This window comes from Nothobranchius furzeri, chromosome 12 (assembly GCF_043380555.1).
Source record: "Nothobranchius furzeri strain GRZ-AD chromosome 12, NfurGRZ-RIMD1, whole genome shotgun sequence".
NCBI classification, from domain to species: domain Eukaryota; kingdom Metazoa; phylum Chordata; class Actinopteri; order Cyprinodontiformes; family Nothobranchiidae; genus Nothobranchius; species Nothobranchius furzeri.
The window spans coordinates 36,901,782-36,927,402 of NC_091752.1; the positions used below are offsets into that span (position 1 = coordinate 36,901,782).

General features: G+C 40.6%; 1 protein-coding gene across 3 annotated transcripts in view; it reads right to left on the reverse strand.

The window, feature by feature from the left end:
- abch1 (ATP-binding cassette, sub-family H, member 1) overlaps positions 1-13,801 on the reverse strand; it is a 32,415-nt gene extending 18,614 nt beyond the window's left edge. Inside the window, exons 1-10 of one of the 3 annotated variants that reach the window (XM_015944999.3) lie at positions 13,483-13,801; positions 11,549-11,688; positions 10,060-10,219; positions 9,494-9,648; positions 7,343-7,450; positions 5,144-5,237; positions 1,359-1,433; positions 987-1,167; positions 377-473; positions 130-298 (exon numbers count right to left, since the gene is read on the reverse strand). In XM_015944999.3, the coding sequence (XP_015800485.1) occupies positions 130-298; positions 377-473; positions 987-1,167; positions 1,359-1,433; positions 5,144-5,237; positions 7,343-7,450; positions 9,494-9,648; positions 10,060-10,219; positions 11,549-11,688; positions 13,483-13,596 (1,293 nt within the window). In that variant the 5' untranslated portion in view covers positions 13,597-13,801. Of the gene's footprint in view, positions 1-129; positions 299-376; positions 474-986; positions 1,168-1,358; positions 1,434-5,143; positions 5,238-7,342; positions 7,451-9,493; positions 9,649-10,059; positions 10,220-11,548; positions 11,689-12,667; positions 13,453-13,482 lie in introns of those variants that run through there. The other 2 variants (XM_015945001.3, XM_015945002.3) reach the window with 2 other exon arrangements.
- Positions 13,802-25,621: the final 11,820 nt, after the last annotated feature.

The window sequence follows — 25,621 nt, forward strand, 5'->3', positions numbered from 1 at the left end:
CAAACTGTACAAGTATACTCCTGAAGAAAACTACTGTGTTAGAATGGAAGAGTGTGAATTCATTCGGCTTCTGCTATAATTGATGCATGAAGCTAAATAAAGTTGAATAATAAAAACAAGTCTGCAAACCTGATGCACGCTAGAGTTGTCCAGGAAGGTGAGCAGCAAGGTGCTATAAGAGGAGGGGGAGGTGTCGTTATTCACCACGGCAACCTGGATCCCCTTTGGCTCGCCTCCAACACACAGACAGATGAGAGAAATCTGGATGACGGGAAGCAGGAACTGGAAACACAGCGAGCTGCAAAAACACAGGAGCGAAGGTCAGTGACTGCTTCTTCTTCTGCCGTTCATAAGGAGATAATAAAACTCAACCAACCCCGGCATTCTCTTCATCCGCACCATCGTCTTAATGACCAGCGCTGCAATGTTTCTCCCCTTTGGCAGCACGTGTCTGGCTCGTGCCTTCCAGTCAGCTGAACCACAAAACACAAAGTTAAAATATGTTTTTGATCTTAATTTAGGTTTTTAGTGCAGATAAGTAGCAAATGAAGCTGCGGTTCACGGCACTAACAGCCCGAAAGAGGAATTTTTTTTAGGGATCAAATAGCAAAATATATCAGTGAAGCATAAAACAGAGTTCAAACGGTCATTTGGCAAAACGAAAAGTGATGCACTTCTTAATGGCACACCTGGTATCAGTTATCTTCAAAATGCCTTAATGTGAAGATAAGGACTTTCAGATAAGATGATCATGAAGCTGCTCAAAAAAGTGTGTTTGAAGAGTGAATTGCATAGCCTGCAGTCATAAGTTAAATGGGACAATCCCAAAAGCAATAAGATAAAGGAGGACAAGATCAGATAGAGCAGATTTGTAGTTTTTCTGATGCAAAACGGAGAGGGTGATGGAGGAAAGGTCCTGTGTCCATCTGGTGTGATTATGTATCAAATATCCAGCTGGGCTACATGTTTTTCATGCCAGTTACTACCTGAACATTTAGGAAATTCTTCTGCAGGAGGTGGTCCTATTGAAAGGATTGGCTGATTCTCATCACGCCCGATCTCAAATGATTGGCTTTTCTCCAGCGATCCTCCCTGAGGACTGGACTCCCGACCTAAGGAGTTCTGGTCTGATGTCTCACAGAGCTGCAGGAAGGCATGCTCCAGGGTCTGCAGAAGTGGACAATAGGGTAGAACAAGTGTTGCTTTACACAATATGCACCACTGTTTTGTTAATTTCTGGTCACAGAAAAACAAAAACATAGAGCTAGTTTGCATAGATCTGCGGGCTCAAAAGCAACTTTCCCACCATGGCCGGTAACCCTCCAGGGATTTATTCAGAGGAGGAGAACTGTACTCACTGTTGCACTGTGCTGCTTCATCACCTCCTCTGGAGGACCTTCTGCCAGCAAATAGCCATTTCGCATGAGACCAACCTTCAAGAAACAATCAGATAAGGACATTTCTGTCAAATGAAATATGGAAATTAAAAAAATACAAAAAGCAAGTGAAAAGCTGTTAATCAAATGCATATAAAAAGTACCTAGAAAGGTTCACTAAAACAGTCAGCACAAAACCCAACATGCTGTTTGACTACAGGTGAAAGCTGAAAAAAATGAGAATATGATGTAAAATTCCATTGACTTCATCTTAGACTGAGAGACCATCTGAAGGATCTTGAACACTCTGCAGGTGTTTTGGATTCATTATCTGAATAGATTGTGACACTTTGAGTCTAGAATATTGAACCTTTTTCTAATTTTCTGAGATTTTGATTTAGGACTTTTCAAAAGCTGTAAGCCATAATCTTAACAATTATAACAATGGAAGTTGGGATGCTCGATATTGGCTTTTTTAACCAATATCTGATTTTCCAATACTGTCGACTCTTAATTTCCGATACTGATAAATGCTGGGTCCCCCTCATAAAAAAAGAAAACTAAAACATTTTAGGTCAACAACATCACATATCTTCTATCATGCATGCCTAAATTAAAAAAAAATTCTGTCAAAAGGACAACTACTTTGATTTTAAGTTAGTAATAGGAAAGGGATTTATTTAGTCTCCAACAGCAGCTGAATGTCATTGTCCCTAATAGTGACACTAAGTATGCATTGGTTAGTAATGTGCTTTTTCTTCATCTGCATATTGCAGTTACAGCAATAAGCATAAAGATCTTCAGTTAAGGAAAACCACTCTTGTTTTAGTAGTTTGTTAGCTGTTTAACTACATGGAGCTATGTGCGGTGTGTCAAATAACATAAAATATCTCAAACAATAGACCTCAGATCTGTATATTTTGACATTTTGAGAGAGAGGAGAAGTAGCTGAAGAGTTTGATGTATAACATTTGTATAATGTGTAAAAGTTGTGTCATTAAAAGACTGAAAAACAATACCAATATGTTTTGATATTAAATTTTAATGCCGATATTGGCCAATAATAATGGTAGAACGATAATATTGAACATCCTTAAAATAAAGACTTGACGTATCTTGCTTTGCATGTAATGAGTATATCTCACCTTTTAAATACATTACTGAAATAAATTAACTTTTGCACTATATTATAATTCTTCCAGTTTCACCCGTATGTATTTCAAATTCCTAAAAACGGTTAGCACCTGTGACTCGTCAAAAACAGGAAAATAAAGTAGATTATAATTGCAGTTTAAAGACAACTCTAAGTTATTTTGTTTATAGACAAGCCATGAGTCAAGTCCTGTTTTGTTGCATTGATTCCATTCCTCTGACAAAACCCAAATCACTTTCTCCTGCCATCTGTGGAGCATCTATTCTGTGTGTGTGTGTGTGTGTGTGTGTGTGTGTGTGTGTGTGTGTGTGTGTGTGTGTGTGTGTGTGTGTGTGTGTGTGTGTGTGTGTGTGTGTGTGTGTGTGTGTGTGTGTGTGTGTGTGTGTTGCAATAATGAAAACACATATTTGACATTTCCCTTTTTTCATCTCCTTTCATTTGCTTGAGAGCTGTAACACAATTGGGGTCTTGTCCGGGATTCCTTTTCCACTAGTCCTGTGCATTTTGATTTGTAAAGTTTTCTTTATATTCCCAATTTCTGATAGGAAAGCCTGATAAGTATGTTCTAACCTGGACCAGACAAAAATACTAATTTTGTGTTTACCGTTAATCCAAAGCTGACATTTTTGTCATGCTGATTACTCGCTGATAGCCAGTGCAGATTCATTTCTGCAGAACATGTTGTAACCTAAACCTGCAGAATGATCAAAGATTACACCTGATGCTAAAAGCCAGATAAAAGCAGAGTTTTATAGGTCTTATCTAATTAACCTGTCAGCTTGACTATATCTGGAAGAACTCTTCCTCTAAAAGTAGAACAGCATCCTTGACCTGTTTGCTAAACACCACCCCACAACTGTTTAGGCAAAGTCGTAAATAAAACTATTAATAAGCTTGTCTGCATCATCAGTTGTCTTGTGACTGTCTCCTGTCAGTCTGCCATTTAACTCAAGTGGTTTGACTGGTTTTAGTGGGTAGACTTTCTAACACTTGTGAGAAGACAAAAGTTCTTGTGTCTGATTTGAATAGATCTGCTTGAAAAGGAAGCTTAGCGTTGTGAGTTGATGACTTGTGGGTCTGACTAGCTAGCAGGTTCACTTCTAGTGGGGTATAAAAGGAATTTACGGATAGCTACTGGCATTGAATTATTGGTGCCAGGCTGGAAAGCTTAATAAACCCCACTAAAACCAGCATGTGCTAGGAATCGCTCCACTAAAACTGAGACAAGTTGTGAAATTATTTCAGCGAGTAGCTGCTTATTTGCAGATGAACACTAAATACCTCCTGACTTGTTTGCAAAACAATAAAAATGTGAAATATGTTGTTCTTTTTAATAGCTGCAGTCAAAAAACTGTTTATCTGTCAGATTTGAAAATTTCAAGATATTCTTAGCATCCAAAAACCATTTCTGACTGGCATTCAAAGTTCAAAAGCTTAAAATAAAAATCTTAAAGAACGTCTGACTGTGCAACAAATGCACGTTTAAAAACAGTGCTGCTATAAAAATCTGATTGGTGCACATGTCACATGGTGTTTTGGCAGTGTCAGCTAAAGGTCATGTGAAACTGTTATTTCACTTGCATCCAGTTCGACTTCTCCAGTTGCAGAACAGAGTCTGAAAAGTTGAGCAAATACCCAAAATGTTTGAGAAAAGCGAAATTTTCCAAAAGCGTTTCATGGTTTTTGTAACAATAATAATATTTGGACAAATTTTCGTCTTCAGGTTTTAGCAGAAATCCATAAACGCCTTTACGATATTAAATTATAGCTTCCAGGAAAATAATGTACTTCACAGACTGCAGTTGCCTTCTTGGGCTTTAAAAAGAGGATTACTAGGAAAACAATGAATGAACTCAGAGATTTAGTGGATTGTTGGTGAACTGAGAGTAGGTTTTTAAAGTGGCCCAAGTCTATAACAAATATATGAGCTGTGGCTTGACTAAGATCCTCATAAATAATTAAAAAGTTGCAGTTTTTAGTTAAATTTGGTCAGGAATGAGTGACAAACACGATTTTAGTGAGAGGCCTGTGTTTTCTTGTCACACAGCACAGATTTTTGTGTTTTTTATTGAATCTGACCTGTGTGTGCTGATCCCCCGATCTGAAGCATAAAAAGTTAATTCCTGCCTCAACGTATGAGTGAATAATAAGAAAACAAAATATGAGTTTGTTGTGCATAACATCCTAAAACGTGATGCCTAATCAGTTTTTCAGCATGTTTGACTCAAGCAGAACAAAGGCAGACTAGTGCTGTTGAACGTAGTTGCAGTTTAAACCACATTTTGTTCTCTGGGGATTATTTATGGCAGTAGTTTGCAGTGCAGAAACATGCAGAAGCACACTTAAATAAACACACAGGGGAACCTGTGTGCAGCCTCATTCACTCGTGTACTCACTGACTCTGTTTTGTTCCTCCTGTCAACGCTAATAAACACTGCAGCTCATCCACAGACTCATTATGTTTCCATGAGGAGAGAAAAAAAACTTCTTAAGCACTTTGTCCTAATGATTTCCTGTCTGTGTTGCTGTTGCATGTTCGAGTTTGTGCTGATTGTGTGTTAATGTAAATGCACGCGGCTGCAGCGTTTGCATGGGCTCATATGATGTATCTCACCACATGGGCTTGCCTGGCCTCCTCTATGTAGTGGGTGGTGATGATAACAGAGACTTTTCCCGTCTTGACGATCTCCACCAGATGTTGCCAGATCCTGGAACAAACGGTTTACAGAAGGTGACATTTTTCCAGAACTACAGCATCATCAAGATAAATTATCTTTAATGAAGACTATTTAAAATGAATACATGCCATCTAGCAACTATAACAGTTAACAAAAGAAACAAACTACACTGCTCAAAAGAATAACGGGAACACAAAAAAAAAGACATTCTTGTTCTGATTGAATGAAATATTCTTCTTAAATACGTTGTTCTTTACATGGTTGAATGTGCTGACAGCAAGATCATATGAAAATTATCAATGGAAATCAAATGGGGTCTGGATTTAGAGTCACACTCTGAATTAAATTGGAAAAGCACACAACAGGCTGGTCCAACTCTGATGTGATGTCCATAAAACGAGTCCGAATGAGGCTCAGTAGTGTGTGTGTGGCCTCCACGAGTCTGTATGACCTCCCTACAATGCCTGGCCATGCTCCTGATGAGGTAGTGGATGGTCTCCTGAAGGATCTCCTCCTAGACCTGGACTAAAACACCTGCTACCTCCTGGACCGTCTGTAGTGCAACGTGTTGTTGGTGGATGGAGTGAGATTTGATGTCCCAGATGTGCTCAATTGGATTCAGGTCTGGGGAACGGGCGGGCCAGTCCATAGCATCAATGCATTCATCCTGCAGGAACTGCGGACACACTCCAGCTACATGAGGGCTAGCGTTGTTTTGTATTAGGACGGACCCATGGCCAACCACACCAGTTTATGGTCTCACAAGAGGTCTGAAGATCTCCTCTTGGTACCTAATGACAGCCAGGCTGCCTCTGGTGAGCACATGGAGGGCTCTGTGGCCTCCCCAAAGAAATACCACCCCCCACCATTACTGACTCACTGTCAAACCGGTCACGCTGGGTGCTGCAGGCAGCAGAACATTCTCCACTGCATCTCCAGACTCATGTCTGTCACATGTGCTCAGTGTGAACCTGTTTTCATCTGTGAAGAGCACTGGGGTGCCAGTGGTGAATTAGCCAATCTTGGTGTTCTCAGACAAATGCCAAAAGTGTTGGGCTGTAAGCACAACCCGCACCTGTGGACGCTGGGCTCTCATACACTTCTCTTGGAGTCTGTTTCTGACCATTTGAGCAGACACATGCACATTTGTTGCCTGCTGAAGGTCATTTTGCAAGGCTCTGGCAGTGCTTCTCCTGTTCCTCCTTGCACAAAGGTGGAAGTAGCAGTCCTGCTGCTGGGTTGTTGCCCTTCTACGGCCTCCTCCACATCTCCTGATGTGCTGGCCTGTCACCTGATAGCGCCTCCATGTTCTGGACACTAATCTGACAGGCAGCTTGCATTGAAGTGCCATCCTGGATGAACTGCACTACCTGAGTCACTTGTGTGGGTTGTAGACTCTGTCTCATGCTGCCACTTGAGTGAAAGCACCGCCAAAAGTAGTCAAAAGTGACAAAAACATCAGCCAGAAAGCATAGGAACTGAGAAGTGGTCTGTAGTCACTGCCTGCAGGACCACTCCTTCATGCCTTGCTAATTGTCTGTATTGCCACCTGTTGTCTTTTCTATTTACACAGCAGGTGAAATTGATTGTCAAACAATGTTGTTTCCTAAGTGGACAGTTTCACAGAAGTGTGACTGATTTGGAGCAACTTTGTGTTAATTTGACTAATCAGTTCTTTGTAACTGATTTTCAGTCACAGCAGAAATTTCTCATCATCATTAACTTCATAGAAATCTGCAAAAAAAAAAATTCTTTGGATGCATTTGATACAGAATGAGTAAATTTTTTAATTTTTAAACGTCTTAGCCATAATCGTGAGAGTTAACTAATGAATAGAAAGTCTGGAATGCCGTTTTGAGATCAGGGAGGTGGTGATAATCTAAATCCTAATGAAGACATGCTGAGATCTCAGAAGTAAGAAAAGAACAAAACATCTATGTTTCTCCTCAATGCAAAAACCTAAACTAACCAGACATCTAGTGCTGAAAAACGAACAAAACCTAAATCTAAATTGTGTTTTGGTCTAATTTTTGACTTTTTTTCTTTTATTTCTTGGACAAAGTGGAAAATGACAGTGATCAAAGGCCTGCGAGCGACAGCGTGCATGACTCAGAGAAAACAGGAGTGTTACATACTTTGCCCTGAGCACAGGGTCAACTCCGACTGTCGGTTCATCCAGGATGAGCAGCTCTGGATTCTGCAGCAAAGCGGCTCCGAGGGAAACTCTTCTCCTCTGACCCCCACTGAAACAAACAGGAAACTGGACTCAGAAGGAACACAGAAAAACTTTCTCTGGTTGTTTCCGTTGATCTCCGTCCTGAGGGAGGTGAAAGGGTGAAAAAACCTGCCAGACAGGACATCTTGAGATGAGGGAGGGACATTCAAGAACAAACCAGGTGAAATGACCTGATGTAGAGACAGTCATCATAAATATGTCGAGCATTTATTTCCTTAAGATTTTCTTTTAATATTTAAAAAATTATTAGCAACAAACATTTTGCATCTATGGATACTTGATGTTGACATAGTTTTTTTTTTTACCAATATCCGATATACAGATATAAACTGTGTCTCATCTCATAAAAAAGAAAAACTAAAACATTTTAAGTCACTAACATCACGTTTCTCCTATCATGCATGCTTACATTTTAAACATTTTCTGTGCAAAATAACTACCTCAGTTTAAGTTAGTAATAGAAAAAGTGCCATTTTTAACTTGTCTCCAACAGCAGCAGAACGACATTCTCCCTAAGCGCGACAGTATGCGTATTGGCTAATACGTATTTTTCCTTTTTCTGTATATTGCAGTTAAACATCTTTAAAGATCTTCAGATAAGGAAAGCAAGCCCTGGGTGAAGATTCTCGTTTTTGTTTTAGTCAAAACACACCGGGAACATTTCTACTTCACAAGTTGTGCCAAATAAACTAAAATATCTCAAACTCTTTACCTCAGATCTGAAATTTTTTGATATTGCGAGAGAAGAGAAGTAGCTGAAGAGTTTGGTAATGTGTGTATGACATGTAAAAGTTGTGTAATTAAAAGACTGAAAACTGATATATTCCATTATAAAATTTTAATTCTGATATTGGTCGATATTAATGGAAGACCGATAATAATGAGCATCTGTAGTTGCAACATGAAAACTAGCATAAGTGTTTATCAGCAAAATGTTCTATAAAAACACTCAAATATCTCCCTGCATGACTTAAATATTTCATAAAGTCACACTGGAAACGGGAGCAAAAATGTTTTTGTGACAAATAAAACATGTTTATTGTGATCATTGATAAGGAAATAAGGGCTTTAATCGTGAAATGTAGATTTTTTGTTCATTTCAGACACGGAAATCATATAAGACATAATTTAGAATTCATTTTACTCGACTTGCATGTTCGTATCACTAAACGATTAAATGGAGGATTAAGGCAAAGGTCACAAATATCCAAAAAGCAGCTAACTGGAACGACTGCATGGCTCTGTAGTTTGGATGAAAAAAATACAAAGAACCAGGAGACACCGATCAGGTGAGATTGTAAAATCTGAACGTTTTGTTTTCTGAAGTGATGCAACAGAAATTCCTCCTAGCTTACATACGATGCAAAACTACTAGAAGGAAGTAATGACGGCCTCATCTGCAGCCTGCAGAGTTTACAGAAACATTATAGTGAATGTATAAAACACTGATGAAGACATTTAACAGCCTTATTTATTCTTTACACACTGATTTATCATCTCACTGGACATTAATATGAAATATTAGAATGTCATATCCGACTGAGCCGCTTTGTGTGTTTACACTCATAAAATAGTAAACAGTAGTAAACAGGGGTTGGATTGAGGGGTTAAACCACCAAACAGTTCTCGAGTGTGTCTGTAGCTAATTGCTCTCCTCCGTCAAAGGAGAAGGACCATTTTCACCACACACTACTCTGTCTGTGACAACTGTAGTACTTTCTCTTTAACTTAGCCATGCAGCAATAAAGCTCCTTTCTATTTGACTTTCCCCTGGCTGTTCATCGTCGGTTTGTTGTTTTACAACCTCCAAGAAGAAAGAAAATGTTTGTCTCTGAGTGTTTTATGATTATTTAGGGTTCAAAGGCTGCAGAGCATCATAAACTGTCTGTATGATACCTGTGGGCTGTCCACACCTCTCAAATGCATCTGTTTGTCTCTGAAACACCCAACGAATAACTGCATTAGAGTAATTCATATGATTTAGAGCATAAATGGACATTTAGAACACAACAGTCTCTCAAACTACGTCAGATGCTTGGGTTGTTTCTACCTGAGATTTCGGACCAGGCTTTGCTTTTGAGGTAGATGCAGGAAGTCGATGAGGAAGTTCATGCGAGCCTGGGTTTCTTTTGATGTCAGGCCGTGGATTCGCCCAAAGAAAGTCAGAGTGTCACTGATGGTGAACTCGTTGTACAGCGCCAACTCCTGTGCAACAAAAAAAAAACACCACCGTGTCACAAGCTGCTGCCACTCCTGGATTAAATTAATTCTGGCTTTAATCCTACAGAAACAGACTGGCTGGACTGACTATGAATCAGGCTACAGGGTCTTTCAGGTTAAAGGTCACCTCCTGGGTGGAGCGTGATGCTTAAGGTTTCACGTAGGAGGAAACATGGTGTTTGTGTTAATGGCTCCATCTGAAATCTAAACTGACTGCAATGAGGCAAAACGCAGGGTCACATCATTAAACAATAAAGGCTGAAAATACGGAAGCCCTGGAGGGAATCCCTGTTCTCAGCTGTGACAGCAACAGGACTCGAGTGCTGCTTTTGTACATATTTCAGTTTAAAATCTTCCACAAGCAAACCACAGATAAAATATCATGTTTTTTCTCACCTGTGGCATGTAGCCGACCATTTTCCCTGGAACTTCATGACCAGGAAAAGCGGGTGGTTTTCCCAAGACGGTTATGTGGCCGCGGGAGATCTTCAAAGTTCCCACCATGCATTTTAGAAGCGTGGTCTTTCCACATCCACTGGGCCCCAGAAGGCCGTAACTACAAAGGTAAATCACACACACACTTTACAGTAACAGTTAAAAGAAAAATTAGACTTGATATGGGATGTGCGATGTTTCATTCCTCAGAAAAGAAACAAAACATCAGAACAAAGAGCATGGCGCACAAAGACTCGTGGGTTATTGAAGCGTGTCATCTGAAAGCTACTTTGTTCCAGAAAGTGAAACATTTGCACCAATGCCTGCAGTCAGGTGAGCTAAAACCAGGCTTTAACTCAGATTATGTGCAAACAGAACCTGATTTTTTAGATTCTCTAAGATTTGACAGCATAAGTAGAAACCGGTTCCTCATATTGACTAATAGGATCAGAAAAAACTTTTTTTTGTTAAATCTTGACTTAAATGGAAATTTAGAGCTTTATTTCAGCACTCACATGTTTATTTGCTGCTTTTAATTAAAATATATTTTACTACGATAACATTTTGTGCTCACATGCCGTCAGTAGCAGCAGCTGTCACTGACTTTTAATGCATGACATGCCGAAATCACACAACCTTGCACTGAACACAAGGTGCAGACCGTCCTGACTCCATCAACCCAGACAGCCAGGGTGTCTGAAAATTACTTGCTACCTTCTTAAAAAACACAACAATAAAGTAATCAGATCACAAATTGAACATTACATCTGTTTTTTTGTCATTCTGCACATTTCAAGGGATGATAAATAACAAAAAACAATGTTAACCCTCCCACTGTCCTAATGGGTGTGACCCTGCGAGGAAAGTTGACCATTGAGGAGGATTGATGGTTTATCCCTTGAGGTCCACGTGGCAGGGGTGAGGTGGTGCTCACTCCTCACCTCTGCCACATGGACCCAAGGGATAAACCAACAGCCATGCTGGTACACTTTCCTCGCAGGGTCACACCCATTAGGACAGTGGGAGGGTTAACATTGTTTTCATTTCTATCATTTCTGACAGATTTGATGCACAGACAAGAGCTGAAATGTGAAGGTTGAAGAATTTTTGAGAATTTGTTTTTCCTGATCTTATTGGACACAAGAATTTAGGTCAGCGTAGAGAGGTGGAGTGTAAATATGTGAATCGACAGACACTTGACAAAAGAACATGCTGCTTTTGACTCCTTCTAAGAAGCCTGATCCGGGACACTGTATTTTCTCTGAACTGTTCTCTGACACTCTTGCCCCGATGAAGGGTTCTATCTTTTCTATCTTAAAAGCAGAAGATGATTTGATTTAAGAAACTCTGACGTTGTCCCCGAGGACAGTCTGAGAACATATCAGATGACCAAAACAAGGAGGACAAGTCCATTGAATGTGTCTGTTAGCGACCCAGCTGCAGCACTTACATGTGTCCCTGAGGTACTGTCAGGTTCAGGTTGCTGAGGACCTTCAGTTTTCCGTATGACCGGCACACATCTCTGCACCGGATTGCAAAATCTTCCTGGACAACAGGCAGTGGTGCTTCCAAATCAGCTTTCATTTTCTCCTGGAAGACAAAAGAAAGCTAGCTAACACACGTGTTCCTCAGTTTGTCATCAGGATTCCTGAGGGGATTCAAACAATCGGACCGATACGATTATTTTGAAGAAAACAATTGATTATGCTGTTAAACCTCTTACTTACTGTGTATTTATTTGTCTGTTCAGAGTGGTATATTTTGAAAAAAACTGCTAAAATAATACCAATATGTAAAAATGACGATAGACATAGTTTTGATGATTAAACACCAATCTCAATGCTTCCCCAGTTTTCTAAACTGTTTGAAAAGTGGTTTGTACAAAAACTAGATAGCTTTATTGAGAACAATAAATTGCTGAGTGAGCATCAGTATGGATTTAGATTAAATACATCTATATCCTTGGCACTAGAATTAAATGAAGAATCACAACAGCAACAGAAAGGAAACAATACACCGTGGGTCGTTTTATTGATTTGAGGAAAGCTTTTGATACTATACTTTCTAAGTTGAAGTATTATGGGATATATATTTCATTGATAATTTGAAGTTATCATCTGAGTCTTGAATTTGAGCTTTGAGCGTTAATATGAGTGGATGTAAAACAGAAAGCATTCTTTTTAAAATGAATAAACTGCTCGCAAATAAGCTTCAAACAACACAAACAAAAGCTATTTCACCCAAAAAGCAGAAGTTCACAAACAGAAGCAGACTGCTATTCCTCGTTCAAATCGTGCGGGTTCTAAAAGAGTCTGGTAATCTCTAAAAACAGCCTCCTTTTGTGGTTTTCCAACTAACTCACTCCTTTAATCCAGAATATCTCAATTTCCAGCAGGGAGATTAGGGGAATTTCATTGTTTAATCTGGAGCATTTGTTTGACCTGCACCTTTGGCACTAGCCTGCATCTGCATCTCTCGATCTGAGAGGGTTTAAATGAAATGTTTTAAAATTATAAACTTTATCACAAAGCTTTAGAACAATAAAGTGTCACAGAAGGTTTAAACTCACCCAGGGAAGATGTGAACAGAGCAGGAGCAGAGGAGCCAGTGAGTGAACTGACACGCTGAAGACGAAGCACTAAAGAGCATCAGCTGACACCAACAATGCAAAGCCGAAGAACAGGTTCGGTTCAAAAGCTGTGGCAGGTATGATGCATATGCTCTTAAATAAAGTATGTTAACGTCCACAGGCGCGCACGCAGACCTGCTTCTATCTGTAACGGGTGTTTTATACGAAAGACAACTTGAAATCGTCCTATTTAATTAGATTTTTTGTTTGTTGCACTCCACAGATTAACTGAACTGGGTCATAATTAGAAACACGATCAAACTGGCTCCTGTACGCACTCCTGCAAACCAGCCGTTCTGAATCTGACCCAAATCATCGTTCATAGAAGTGCCCTTTTCTCTCAGACCCGCTCCGCTGATCAGGGAGAATTCCTACCTCGCCTGCCAAGTTGTTGGGGACTTGCGTCATGGCCAAATGCAAGGAAACGGGCTTGACGGGAGTGCTGGTCTCTCCGGATTCAGAGTGTTTGGCAGTGGCCAGAGGTGGAGTATTTATAATCTGAGCCTCACTTCTCCATTCATATCAGCGCGGTCACGCAGGATCAGCGATGCAGCGACTGATGGCGCCCCCACGGCCCCCTTTTATCCCTCCCTCCGTCTGCGCCCACAATCTACACCCAGTCATTTCATGTTGCACAAATCGTAACACGACGCAGTTGCAGGTTGCAGCTGCAGCTGGTTCCATCCTGCAGCAGCATCCGCGCTGCAGGGGGAGCGTCTCGATTTCTAGATCCAAACCACCCAAAAGCATCTTACCTGCCCCTCCTGCATCTCGGTGCAGTCTGCAGCGCCGGTGTTGCACCAAATTCTGCGACCCATCACAATTTGTGAACCCAGGGGGCAGTGTTGCGTTTTGTTGCGTCTGTACATCCTGAATTGGCATAAAAAGTAGAGCTAGTTCGTAAGCTTTGAGGAAGTTGTGCGGCGCGGACCATGGATATTAAGAAGAAGAGCGTTTGTTAATGTTTATTGCAATCAAACGGGACAATAAATGCAGCGATAAGCAGGGCTTTGACAAGAAATGTTTGCTAACGTAAATGTTCAGAACTCCCATTTATTGAAATAAAGATCCACATCCTCAGTTTATTAGAAACCACTGCAGATTATCTGGTTGCTACGTTTTTTTTCTGTCCTTCCAAAGCCACTCATGTGCTGGTGGAGATAAAAGCGAAATAAAATGACACAAACATCACGAAACGCCTTTTGTTATTATCTTTAGTTAAAATTAAAGTCATCTGCATTATTACGGAGATGCAGATTCTGTGATAGCCACTATCATATTGTGACCATGGTCACGTGATATGGTAGTGAAAGTTATGAATGATGTTTCATTTCCCACACAACCCCATTTGTCCTCTGAGCTACTGCTTAGAGTGGTTAAAGAGGAATACCCACAGACAAACAGGCAGGTAGTAGTTTTAAAAAACTTTCTTGATAAATAAAATACTATTTTAACGCAAGGAACCTCAATAACATAACATCCCCCTCCCCCACGCAGTTTTCCCTGAAGACTATTATTTAAGAATCATTAACCGATCACGAGATTGTGCAGTCTGCCATTAAAAGTCGATAGAACGTTTTTTACTTTTGACAAACTCACTGTGTCCTGTTTACGACGGAATCAGCCATATATATATATATATATATATATATATATATATATATATATATATATATATATATATATATATATATATATATATATATATATTCAACTGTGACAACATATTAAGTTTTCAGGATGCACATGCATAAGTAACATGGTAATAGTACGAGTATATCTTATAGCCGTCGCAATGCGCGCTCCCTTCGGCAGGGTATGCAATTTTCGGCAGGCAGCCTGTTCTCGGCGTAACACCGGTCGGCAGCATCTGCAGCCATGGCAGCGAGTAAGAGCAGAGTTGTGTTTGTGAGAGAGCGCCACAGAGGGGCGACACGGAGAGTCACAGCTGCGCTCTGGAACGTTCTCTTCTATAAACACAGAATAATGTTCTGATATTTTGACCCTAAACTTCAAAGTGTACGAATAATCATCTGAGCTGTATGTTCTCCTACAACAAAATAAAATAATAATAATTAAATAATAATAATGTTTTATAGTCGGGTTCAAACATGAACCCACCCTACAAAAAAGAAAAGGATCTGAGGCACTCAGAGGATGAAAATTGTTTTAAAAAACTTTAATATTCCATGGCTAATCAAATAAAAACATGTCAACTAGTTTCATGAGTTATCCCATGTTTGAACATGCAGATGGCCAGCCTGCCACAGGTATTGATGCATTTGGTGGTCGTGATCATCTTGAAGCCTGGAAACCCTCCTGGGGCTCTGAACTTGTTGGTGGTGTGCAAAATTATGGAGTCCATGGTGGCCTTGTGGCTGAGGCACGTCTTGGAAAGTGATGAGATTTTTGCCCCTCATCAGTGTGGTTTCAGGCTAGGCTGCTCGACGTTGGATTGCCCCTCTGGATTTAGATGTTAGGCGTGCCCTTGCGCACAGGGAGGTGGTGGTTGCTGTGTTCCTTGACATAGTGAAAGCCTACAAAATGTTGTGGCGGGATGGCCTTTTGATCTCCCTGTATAAGGCTGGTGTGTAGGGGAGGATGCTGCGGTAGAGTTTCTTGAGCACAATTCAGGTGAGGGTTGGTTCTGCCCTGTCTTACTCAGTGGGGGTGGCGGTCCCATAGGGCAGCGTGCATAGCCTCCTACTTTTTAAATGTTTTAATAAGGGGTAGTCGAGGCATTAGGTTTCAAACTCTCCTCCACTAAGACAAGGTATACTCTACAAACAGTCGGTGTCACATGGACGTGCAGATCATGTCTGTATTGAGTCTGTAGGTCCAGACAACGTCTGTAGGATGTCCGAACTAGGTCTTTGCACAGTGGTGTTTGGCTACAAAAGGAAACGTACTGCTTGGGGGGACGGTTGCTTGACTCGAAGGCACTGGAAAGGGTATCATCAATTGAATATTTGGAGATGTTGCTTGATGAGAGGTTGACCTGATCCGTAGAAGCTTTTGTAATGGGTCGATTGTTCAAAACAGCTTCAGCTTCACAGAGAATTGTTCTGAGATTCTCTTCATCAAGATTTTGTAAGTTTAAGATGGAGTTGAGGACTCTTCTTATAGATCGTATGTCTTTCCCATACGCCGCCATGATGAGAACCAGTTGGTGGATGAAAAGTCGATTTTATGTTCTTGTGGGGAAGCGTGTTGTGTATACGACTTTGATCCCATACTTTTATCATTTCCTTTAGCTCACGATAGGCTCCAACAAAACTGATGCGGTTGTTCAGATCTTAGTTCTTTCACTTGACCTCGTCTGGCGATAAAGCGGCGAAGGGCATTGATAAATGAATCTGTATCCAGTGATGATGCCATTTCTATGTGAATAGCTCTTGATGTCAAACATGTGAATATCACACCATAGCACTTTACAAAGGTTCGTCCCCGCTTTACTGGAAAAGGTCCAAAATAATCAACTCCCAACATAGGTGAAAGGTTGTTTAATCAGGTGTTACCCTAGGTAAGGGCAAATCTGCCATCTGCTGGTGTCCTGGTGAAGCATTTATGCGTCGACACACAACACACTTAGCTACAATTCTTCTGAATGGTACTGTAACACCAGGGATCCAGTACTTTTGGCGCACATTGGAGAGCATATGATTGCGACCTCCGTGACCCACCTCTTTATGGACATGTTGTAGGATTAGATTTGCAACGTGAGAGTCTTTGGCCAGAATCACAGGATGTTTCATCTCATCTGGCATGGATGCTCTGTGTAATCGTCCACCAACTCTAAATACACCTTCTTTCAAAATTGGATAGAGTTTGTGGATGTGACTGGTTCTTTTAACATTGTTTTCTTTTGTTCAACAGGAAATTTCATCTCCAAAATCTTTCCTTTGACATTATGGCGATTTCAGCATTGTCCAGTTCTTTAACTGACGGATTGTTTGTGAGCATGAGCTTTTCATTTTTTGCTTGTCCATCATGTTTTTATTCAGGAATGTTCTTGGCTTGCATTCTTCTTCTACTGTTGTACAAAAGCAGTTTTTTTAACTCTTAGAATCCATGCTACTGCTCGTTTCAGATTAGTCCAGGATGAGAAACGTTGAATGAAATGAGAAACGGGTTCCATTTCTCTTGATGCTTGAATAGCGTTCACAGTTGTCATTATTTCTGCATCATGTGATGAGATCTCTTCATCTTCACGTGAAACTTGCATGGAAGAATGGGCCAGAATCACTCCTGAGCAACGCAGACGACTGGTCTATCCATACAAGAGGCGTCTAGAAGCTGTAGAGACGGTGTCATTTCACTTTATTATGACTCAACTTGTTTACCTAAATGTTCTGATTTCTTTGTATGAATTCAATATTTGGCTTGATAGCAATATCTGGTGCAAATTGGCCCACTTAGAAATACCCTCACTGATAAAAATGCTGATGTGTCAAATAGTTATTCTCCCCGTTGTATGTTAAATTTCAAATATTTGGGATCATTCAGAAAACTTTTATCATTCATTATACATATAAAAAAGTTTTCCAAATGATCCCAAATGTTTTTTGAGTCTTAAAAATGTGGATCACTGGAAACCCTTTTTTTAAATTATTTTTTGTGATGCATGTGCATCAATATGAAAATAGTCTAAAAATAGTCTCCTACACTTACCTCCTGCATAGCTTCTGGTAGAAAATAGATAGTGAATTAAAAAATCTTGACAGGTCTATGTCACACTGTCACTAACATTCATGGACAAGGTTCTTTTATTGGCTTTTAAAGCTGTACATGGCCTTGCTCCGCGGTATCTGTGTGAACTTTTATTTTATTTTTTTTATACTTTTTATTTATACAGTTTTCAAGTACAACAATAGTTATGATGAACAAAAAAATGAATGAACAAGAACATCATAGGAGCTGACAACATGTGGGGTACTACTGTTCATTCATCCTCAATCTGCTAATTGAGTGATATGGCAAGACCACTTCTACCAACGTTGTTCAAATTTGGCCAAGTTTAGCCTCAAGCAGTGCGTCAGTTTTTCCATTATATAGATTTCATTCATAACTTCCCTCCATTGCTTCAGCGTCGGAGCCTCACTGTTCAGCCAGTTCCCAGTAATAGCTTTTTAACATGCTATTATCATCACCTTGAATAGATATAAGTCCTCTTCTCTGATCACGTTCTTTGGTAGCAATCCCAGATATATAGTCAGAGGGCTGTTTGGGATTTTGTATCTCAATATCAATTCTAATTGCTCCACGACAGAGTCCCAAAAGGGGCGGATTTTTATACAAGTCCAGAAGACATGAGAATGACTGGCATTGACCCGGCCACAGAGCCTCCAACACTGTTGTGGGGTTTTCAGCTGGTTACTCTTAATATGGGGGGTTATAAAGTATCTGATCAAATTTTTTCAGCCAAATTCTCTCCATCCTCCGGAGCTAGTGGAAGAGTGCTGTGCCGTGCAGATTAAATACCACTCGTCCTCTGACAGCTCTATGTACAATTCTGTTTCCCACTTTTGTTTAATGTACAGTGAATCATCCCCCTTTCATTTCTGTAAACATTTGTACACTTTAGATGCCGTCTTCCAGGGCATTTTTTATATGCATCCATCAATAATTCCACTAAATCGTTTCCCTCTTGTGAAAGTTTTTTTCCTAATCTCTGTGTGGTAGAAGTGCCTTAACTGTAGGTATCTAAATAGATCCTTGTTGTCCAATTGGAACTCTTCTCTAAGCTTTCCAAAAGTTTTGAACACTCTCCCCTCTAGCAGTGTGCCTACAGCTGTGATGCCCTTGTCAGCCCATTTCACAAACGTATTATCTATTTGCCCTGCACTGAATTTTGTGGACTGTGATGGCCATGTCAATAATGTACAGTCCCCCTCCACCCCATATCTAGATACTACATCCCACCAGATCTTCATTGTGAAATTGACTATTACATTCTGTTCGGTAAATTGCGGGTGGGTTTTCTCTCCCAGTCTATGCTGAGGTGGACCCGGGTTGTATTTCAGCTCTATGTGCTTCCATTTAGAATAGTAATCTGGAGAATACCAATACACCACATTTCTCAACTGAGCGGCTAAAAAACATTCTTTGAAATTTGGGAGAGCGAGCAACCCCCCCCCCCCCCCCCCCCCCCCCCCCCGCTAGCTGGAGAGTTTTAAGTTTCACTCTAGGTTTTGCTCTGTTCAAAATAAATCTGGTTACTTGTCCGTTCCATTTTGCAAATTGAGTCTCCGGAATATTAACTGGTAGTGCGAGGAACAGATAAGAGTAATCTGGGTAATAGATTGATCTTTACCACCTCTATTCCCGTGCTAAAATCCAGGGGCGGATTTAGGACTGAAGAAGATCCGGGGCTTAACACACACGCGCGCGCACACACACGCGCGCGCACGCGCACACACACGCATGCGCGCACACACGTGACACGCACTAGTCAACATCATATATATTTGTCTTGTACCACATAATGTTTAATCTGAAGCTACATATTCAGCATATTCAGGGCAGAGTATTGTTCCTGTTAGTGTTTAGTGTGAGATGATAGTAAATATTCCCTTTCTTTCTCCAACAACTTTACCTGATAGTAAGCTAACTTTAGGCAAACCAGCAGCACAACAAATATTTTCAAATAAGACTCACAAACCTGAGTCAACACCAGTCTCATCAGAGCTGGGGTTCTGTCGTTGTACTTTTGGTCTAAAAAAAACGTCCTTATGTCCATCTTCACTCATGCGTTTCAGACAGAGACTGCAGAAGCCAGCTGCTGAAGGGCTTCTCTTCAGTCTCAGGTAAACTGTATACTGACTAAGTAGCCTAGTGGTAGAGTGTCTGCCCTGAGATCGGGAGATCAGGGGTTCGACTCCTGGTTGGGTCATACCAAAGATTTTGAGAAAAATGGGACCCAATGCCTCCCTGCTCGACACTCAGCATTGGATTGGGGTTGGATTGGGGGATTAAACCACCAAATAGTTCCCGAGCGCGGCGTGTCTGCAACTCAGGGGATGGGTCAAAATCGGAGAATAAATTTCACCACACACCTGTGTGTGTGACGACTAAATGGGACTTTACAAACTACTGCCAGCTGCGCCCTCTCTGTGTGACTTTGGTACTGCATGTTACTTCCGCGATTTAGATCCGGGGCTTATCATGAAAGATCCGGGGCTTCAGCCCAAGTAGCCGGGCCTAACGTCGCCCCTGCTAAAATCCATCGTTGCTGTTGACCATCTTGTCAGATCTTTTTGTATTGCATTATTAATTGTACTGTAATTTACTTCATATAGAGTGGTATATTCTGTCGTTAAACCCCTAGATATTTAAGTCTATCTGCTTCCCACTTAAATTTGAATTTCCGTCTTGTTAATTTGTCGGGCTTATAGTTCAAGCATAATGCCTGGGTCTTTGTGATATTTAACTTATACCCTGATTTTCCCCCATAATCTTGCAGGATTGTAAGGAGTTTGGGAAATGTAAAAGTAGGATTCTGGAGGTATATTACTATGTCGTCCGCAAAAAGCCAGATTCGTTGGTCTTCCCGTGCTACTGTGATGCCCTCCAACTCCTCACTTTGTCTTATATACTGCGCCAGAGGCTCAATGAATATTTCAAAGAGGGATGGGCTGAGGCAGCATCCTTGTCGTGTTCCGCGGAAAAGCTCGAAGCTATCTGTCAAATCTCCGTTTATTTTAATTCCGGCCTTTGGTTTATAGTATAAAGCTTGTACACACTTAGTAAATTGATTCTTGAAGCTCATCCTTTTCAAGACGGCAAAGAGGAAGGTCCAGCTGACCCTATCAAAGGCCTTCTCTGCGTCAAGGCTTACTAGTGCTGTGGGGATGTTTTGTTTTTTAGCTTTGTTTATTATGTGTAACGTGCGTCTTATGTTATCTTGTGTTTGGCGATTTTTTATAAAACCTGTTTGATCTTCATCTATCAGTTCAGGAAGAAAAACGTCTAATCTTCTAGTGATTATTGATGTAAATAATTTGTAGTCGACATTCAGTATAGAGAGTGGCCTTTATGATTCGCATAACTCCTTATTTTTACCTTCCTTTGGGAGAACTGAAATGACGGCTTCTGACCATGAGGGGGGCCTTTTTGAGTGTTGAATTAAATGATTCTAGAATAACTGGAGCCAGTTCATCTCTGAACACCTTATACCATTCATTAGGGAAACTGTCACTTCCTGGACTTTTGTTTGTTTTTAATCTGCTGATAGCCTTGTCGAGTTCTTTTTTAGTGATCGGTGCCATTAAACTTTCATTTTGAAATTTACGTATTGATGGGAGATCTAGTTTCTCTAAATATGTTTCAATATCTTTTTCATCGACGACTTGTGATTGGCAATACAGGGTTTTATGATATTCTAAAAAAGTGTCTTTTACTTTCTCTGGCTTATAATGTGTCTGCTTATTTTTTAGGTCCCAAAATGTCTGTATTGAGTTCCTCATTCGCTGTGACCTGAGTCGTTTGACTAAGATTTTAGTAGATTTGGGGCCTGATTCGTAGAAGGTCTGTTTAGAGAATCTCAAATTATTTTCAATCTCCTTAGCGGCCAAGTTGGATAATTGATCTTTTGCTTTTTTAATGCTTTCTACCAGGGCTACACTTTTATCTGTATGTTGCTTTTTCTCCAAGCTTCTCAACTGCTGCTCTAAGCTTATCTGTTCCTGTTTTCACCTTTTATTAAGGTAGGCTGTCCTTGAGATTAGATTCCCTCGCATCACTGCCTTTACTGTTTCCCATATTATCGTTGGTTCCATTTGGTCCCCCCTGTTATTGGTTATGCAGTCCTTTATTTCTTTCTTCATTTCTTTCACCCCCGCTGCATTGTTAAGTATTCCAACGTTCATTTTCCATAGGGTCTTTTTATTTGGATGATCCAGCTTTATGGTTAAATTTATTATGTTGTGGTCAGACACATCTACCGTACCTATATTGCTGTCCTTTACTCTATACTGGTCTATAATGTTCATTAGAAAAAAGTCTATTCTAGATTGTGTCTTGTGAGCTGCTGAGGAGTGCGTATAGTCTCTTTCTAGCGGGTGGAGATCCCTCCATATGTCGCTCAGACATGTTTCCTTAATGAGATGGTTGAGGACCCTTGATTTTCTGTTTTTGTATCTTTTTCTGCTTGTCGTGTCCTTTGTGTAATTCAAAAAAGTGTTCCAGTCGCCCGCACATATCAAGATTCCCTCACTCAGAGTTGTTATCTTTTCAAATAGTAAGTTGAGGACATTTTGATTGCCCTCTGGTGTACATAAACATTTACCAATGTCACAAGGTTACACTCCAGCCTCCCCTTGACTATTATATACCTACCCTCTTTGTCTCTATCCTCCTCAGTCATCTCAAAGCTCACCCAGTTTGGTATTAAGGTAATAACCCCTCTTCTCCGACTATTTTTACAGGAACTGGAAAAGGAATTCTGGTATCCAAGCCTTTTAAAATTCTCATGCTCACATTTAGACATGTGTGTTTCTTGCATAAATATCACTTGTGATCCATCCCTCCTGAGTTTTGTCAATATTCTGCTTCTTTTTATTGGGTTACCAAGGCCATTCACATTTATCGATGTTACTTTAAGGTTTGTCGACCCGTTCATTTATTTTATATACATAAAAAAGGTAGTCCCCACTACTAAACTCGCTCCATGAAACACAACGACTCAAACTCTGAGACCAACTAAACATAAATAACAGAGAGAACACATCATACCTAGAACTTCCACCTAGTGGGAAAAAGTCTCTCCCACCTGGACCCCATTGGTAGGCCTAGGGAAATGCCTCTCTTGATGAGAGGGCCCTACGTAGGTTTGGGTGAGCAGTGTAGCTGCCTTCATCCTAATTGTCCAACGATCCCCCCTCGTCTTCTGGTGCCGCTCCTCTTTCCTCTAGATCCGTGCGGCCGACGCGTTGTGTGTGCCCGGCTTGAAACTCCCTCAGTTTTTCTTTTGCTCTTTGTGCCGTTGAGACTCTGTGCACCTGCTGGGGTAGAGGCTTCCGTTGCCATCCCAAGATCTCCAGCAGGCGAGATTCCAAAGTATCCTCCCCCGCCCTCATCGTTGGCGCCTCCACGTTCAGCCCGTTTACGCAGCTCCTCTCTGGCTTCGTGCGCACTTCCGTACGTGCGGGCCCCATCCTCCCAGTGAATGCGTACATTTGTGTACGGTGTTTGGAATCCTATGTCTCTGTCTTTTAAGCTCTTCTTTACCATTTGATACTCCCTGCGCTTTATCGCAATTTCAGTAGCGTAGTCGTGGTCAAAGTAAATGTTTTGATTGTCCAGACGGATCCGCCCTCTTTTCCAGACTTCTTTTAATATTAGCTCCTTTGTTGTGAATTCCTGAAAATTGACTACAATTGATCTTGGCGGTGCATCTGATAAGGGTTTCCGAGCTGGGACCCTGTGAGCTCACTGGATTTTCAGATCCAGATCAGCTGGTAATGGTAGCTACCTTTTAAGGAGGTCCGTGATGAATTGTACCACCGATTCCCCCTCCGCTCCTTCACCCAGTCCAAAAAGTCGAATATTGTCTCTTCTGGCTCTGGATTCCAGCTCAGTCAGCTTGTTTTGGGTGGTCTTTTGTTGTTCAATACTCCTGATCAATGCTTCGATCAGCTCCACTGACATGTCCTCCACATGTCCCACATGTGTCTCCACTTCTTCCATTCTTTCTGTCAATCCCTGCATGTCTTTGGTTACTGTGTCGAGCTTGCCTCCCATTTCCCGATGCATCGCATTGATATCTTTCCTCAGGCTTTCGTTATCCCTTTTAGCTCATTCTTAAGGTCTCCGATAGCCTTTAGCAATTTGCTTGTAGAGATGCTAGAGCCTGCATTAGCTTGTGCTGCTGCGTTGCTAGCTCTGGTCGACGGGTTGTTCTTTTGTTGCGGTTTGGGCATATTTGCGTCTTCCTGGCCTGCGGTTTGTTTTCGGAATATTTCTTCACCCACTATCTATTCTGTGGAATGGAGTCTCTTTAGATTTTTCAAGTATGAAGTGGGTTTGCTGAGGCGTATCGAGGAGCTAGCACCAGACGCGTCTACCCGTCTACGTCATCTCGCCGGAAGTCCTCTGTGTGAACTTTTAATTGCCCACTCCCCATCTTGGTCACTGAGGTCAGCCGACCAGTTTCTCCTGGAGATGCCGAGAATGAAGATAAAGCTCAGGGGTGACAGAGCTTTCTCTGTAGCAGCCCCAAGGTTGTGGAATACACTCCCAATCAAGATTCGGATTATTTTCCTCACTGTCGGGTTTTAAATCACTTTTAAAGACTCATCTGTTCTCGGTTGCTTTTAATTCAGTTTGAGAAGGCATCAGTTTTAGTAGCTTTTATGTCAGTTTGATTTGTTTGTTTTTGTCATGTTTTAACTTTTTGATGAACTTCTATCTTATTTTTAGCATTATAGGAAACTTCTGTTCGTTTTGGCTTGTTAAGCACTTTAGTCAGCTTTTATGCTGTTGTAGCTTTTATGCTGTTGTAAAGTGCTATATAAATAAAGTTGACTTGACTTTACTCACCTATTTTGGCCCGCAACAGAGAAGGCTGTTGGTTTAGCGTCCAGGAAACAAACAGCAGAGAGTGTCTTGGCTAGTGGTAGCTAAACGTTAGCAATAACAACTCAATCGCTCAGCAGAATTCCTTCAGGCTTGAGTTATTTATGAAGATAAAACAAGGTTGCAGAGAAAGAGAGTCAGTGGTGGAGTCTAAAGCTCAGCTCTGATGTGGCTCACTTCTAGTTCCTGAAACTGGTGCACCGGTGCATTTTTTCCCCCAAAGCAAGACTTACAAGGCATTCATTCCTGCTAGAGACCACTGCAAATTTATTGCTTAACCTAATCTATAAAGTTAGACCCAATTATAACGCTATCTCAAGTTCTAATATTAATCTTGAATATTTAAAATAAAACGTAACTATATAACGTTAAAGCACGATTTAGCATAAACTCTATAGGTACATTTAAACCTACTTGTTTAGCATCAAATCTAATTTTATAAAGGAGCAGTTTAATATTTACAATGAAATCAACATATGAAGAAGAATCTTAAAATTAGGAATCAAATCTATATACATTTGATGAATCTAAATTATAGTGTTAATATATACGATACAAGCGACAATATATTCAATGAGTGTACATTACCTGTGCAAGACCCGGATGTTTGTGTTTTCATTCTATTTTTATAATGTTTTTATTATTATTTTGATAGCTGAAGGTTGTGGTAATGCCCTTTAGGGTATTTTTATAGTGTATGTGCTGCTTTAACGAGTAAATTTCCCCACTTTGGGATCAGTAAAGTCTATTCTGTTCTATTGTGTCCTAGAACAAACTTTGTCATGAACATAAATTTGAACAATCAGATTTATTATAAATAAGTGTGGTGAAAAGGTGAATTTGAAATTATTCCTTGTCTTTTTATTTGGCACAATTATTGATAGATTCATCTACATTTTGTAACATTTTTCAAAATTGTGGCTTTTCAATCGGCCCCACTGTAAAGTAGTGAAATGTCCACAGGGGGGCAGAGTGTGTTATAGGTCTGAGAAGAGGAAATTAAAATGAACAGCTGACCAGAGATCAGCTTTAAAAGTTCCAGGCTCATATGAGGAACAGAAATTTGCCCATCTCTTAATTTTAGCATCCTGCTGCTTCTGAGTCCTTCAGTCCTGTTTAATCAGTTCTTCTGTTGTTGTAGTGCTCTGCGTCTCGTCCACATACCGAGATTACCGTGCAGCTCTCATCACACTGTTGGTCTAACCTGAAAAAATATTTTTAAAGCCTAAAGATTGCATTGTCTGGGTGATTAGCTGAGAGGTTGGAGGAATTCTCTCTGATTAGCCTTCTCCACCAGACGGGGATTAAGCTTCAGATTAT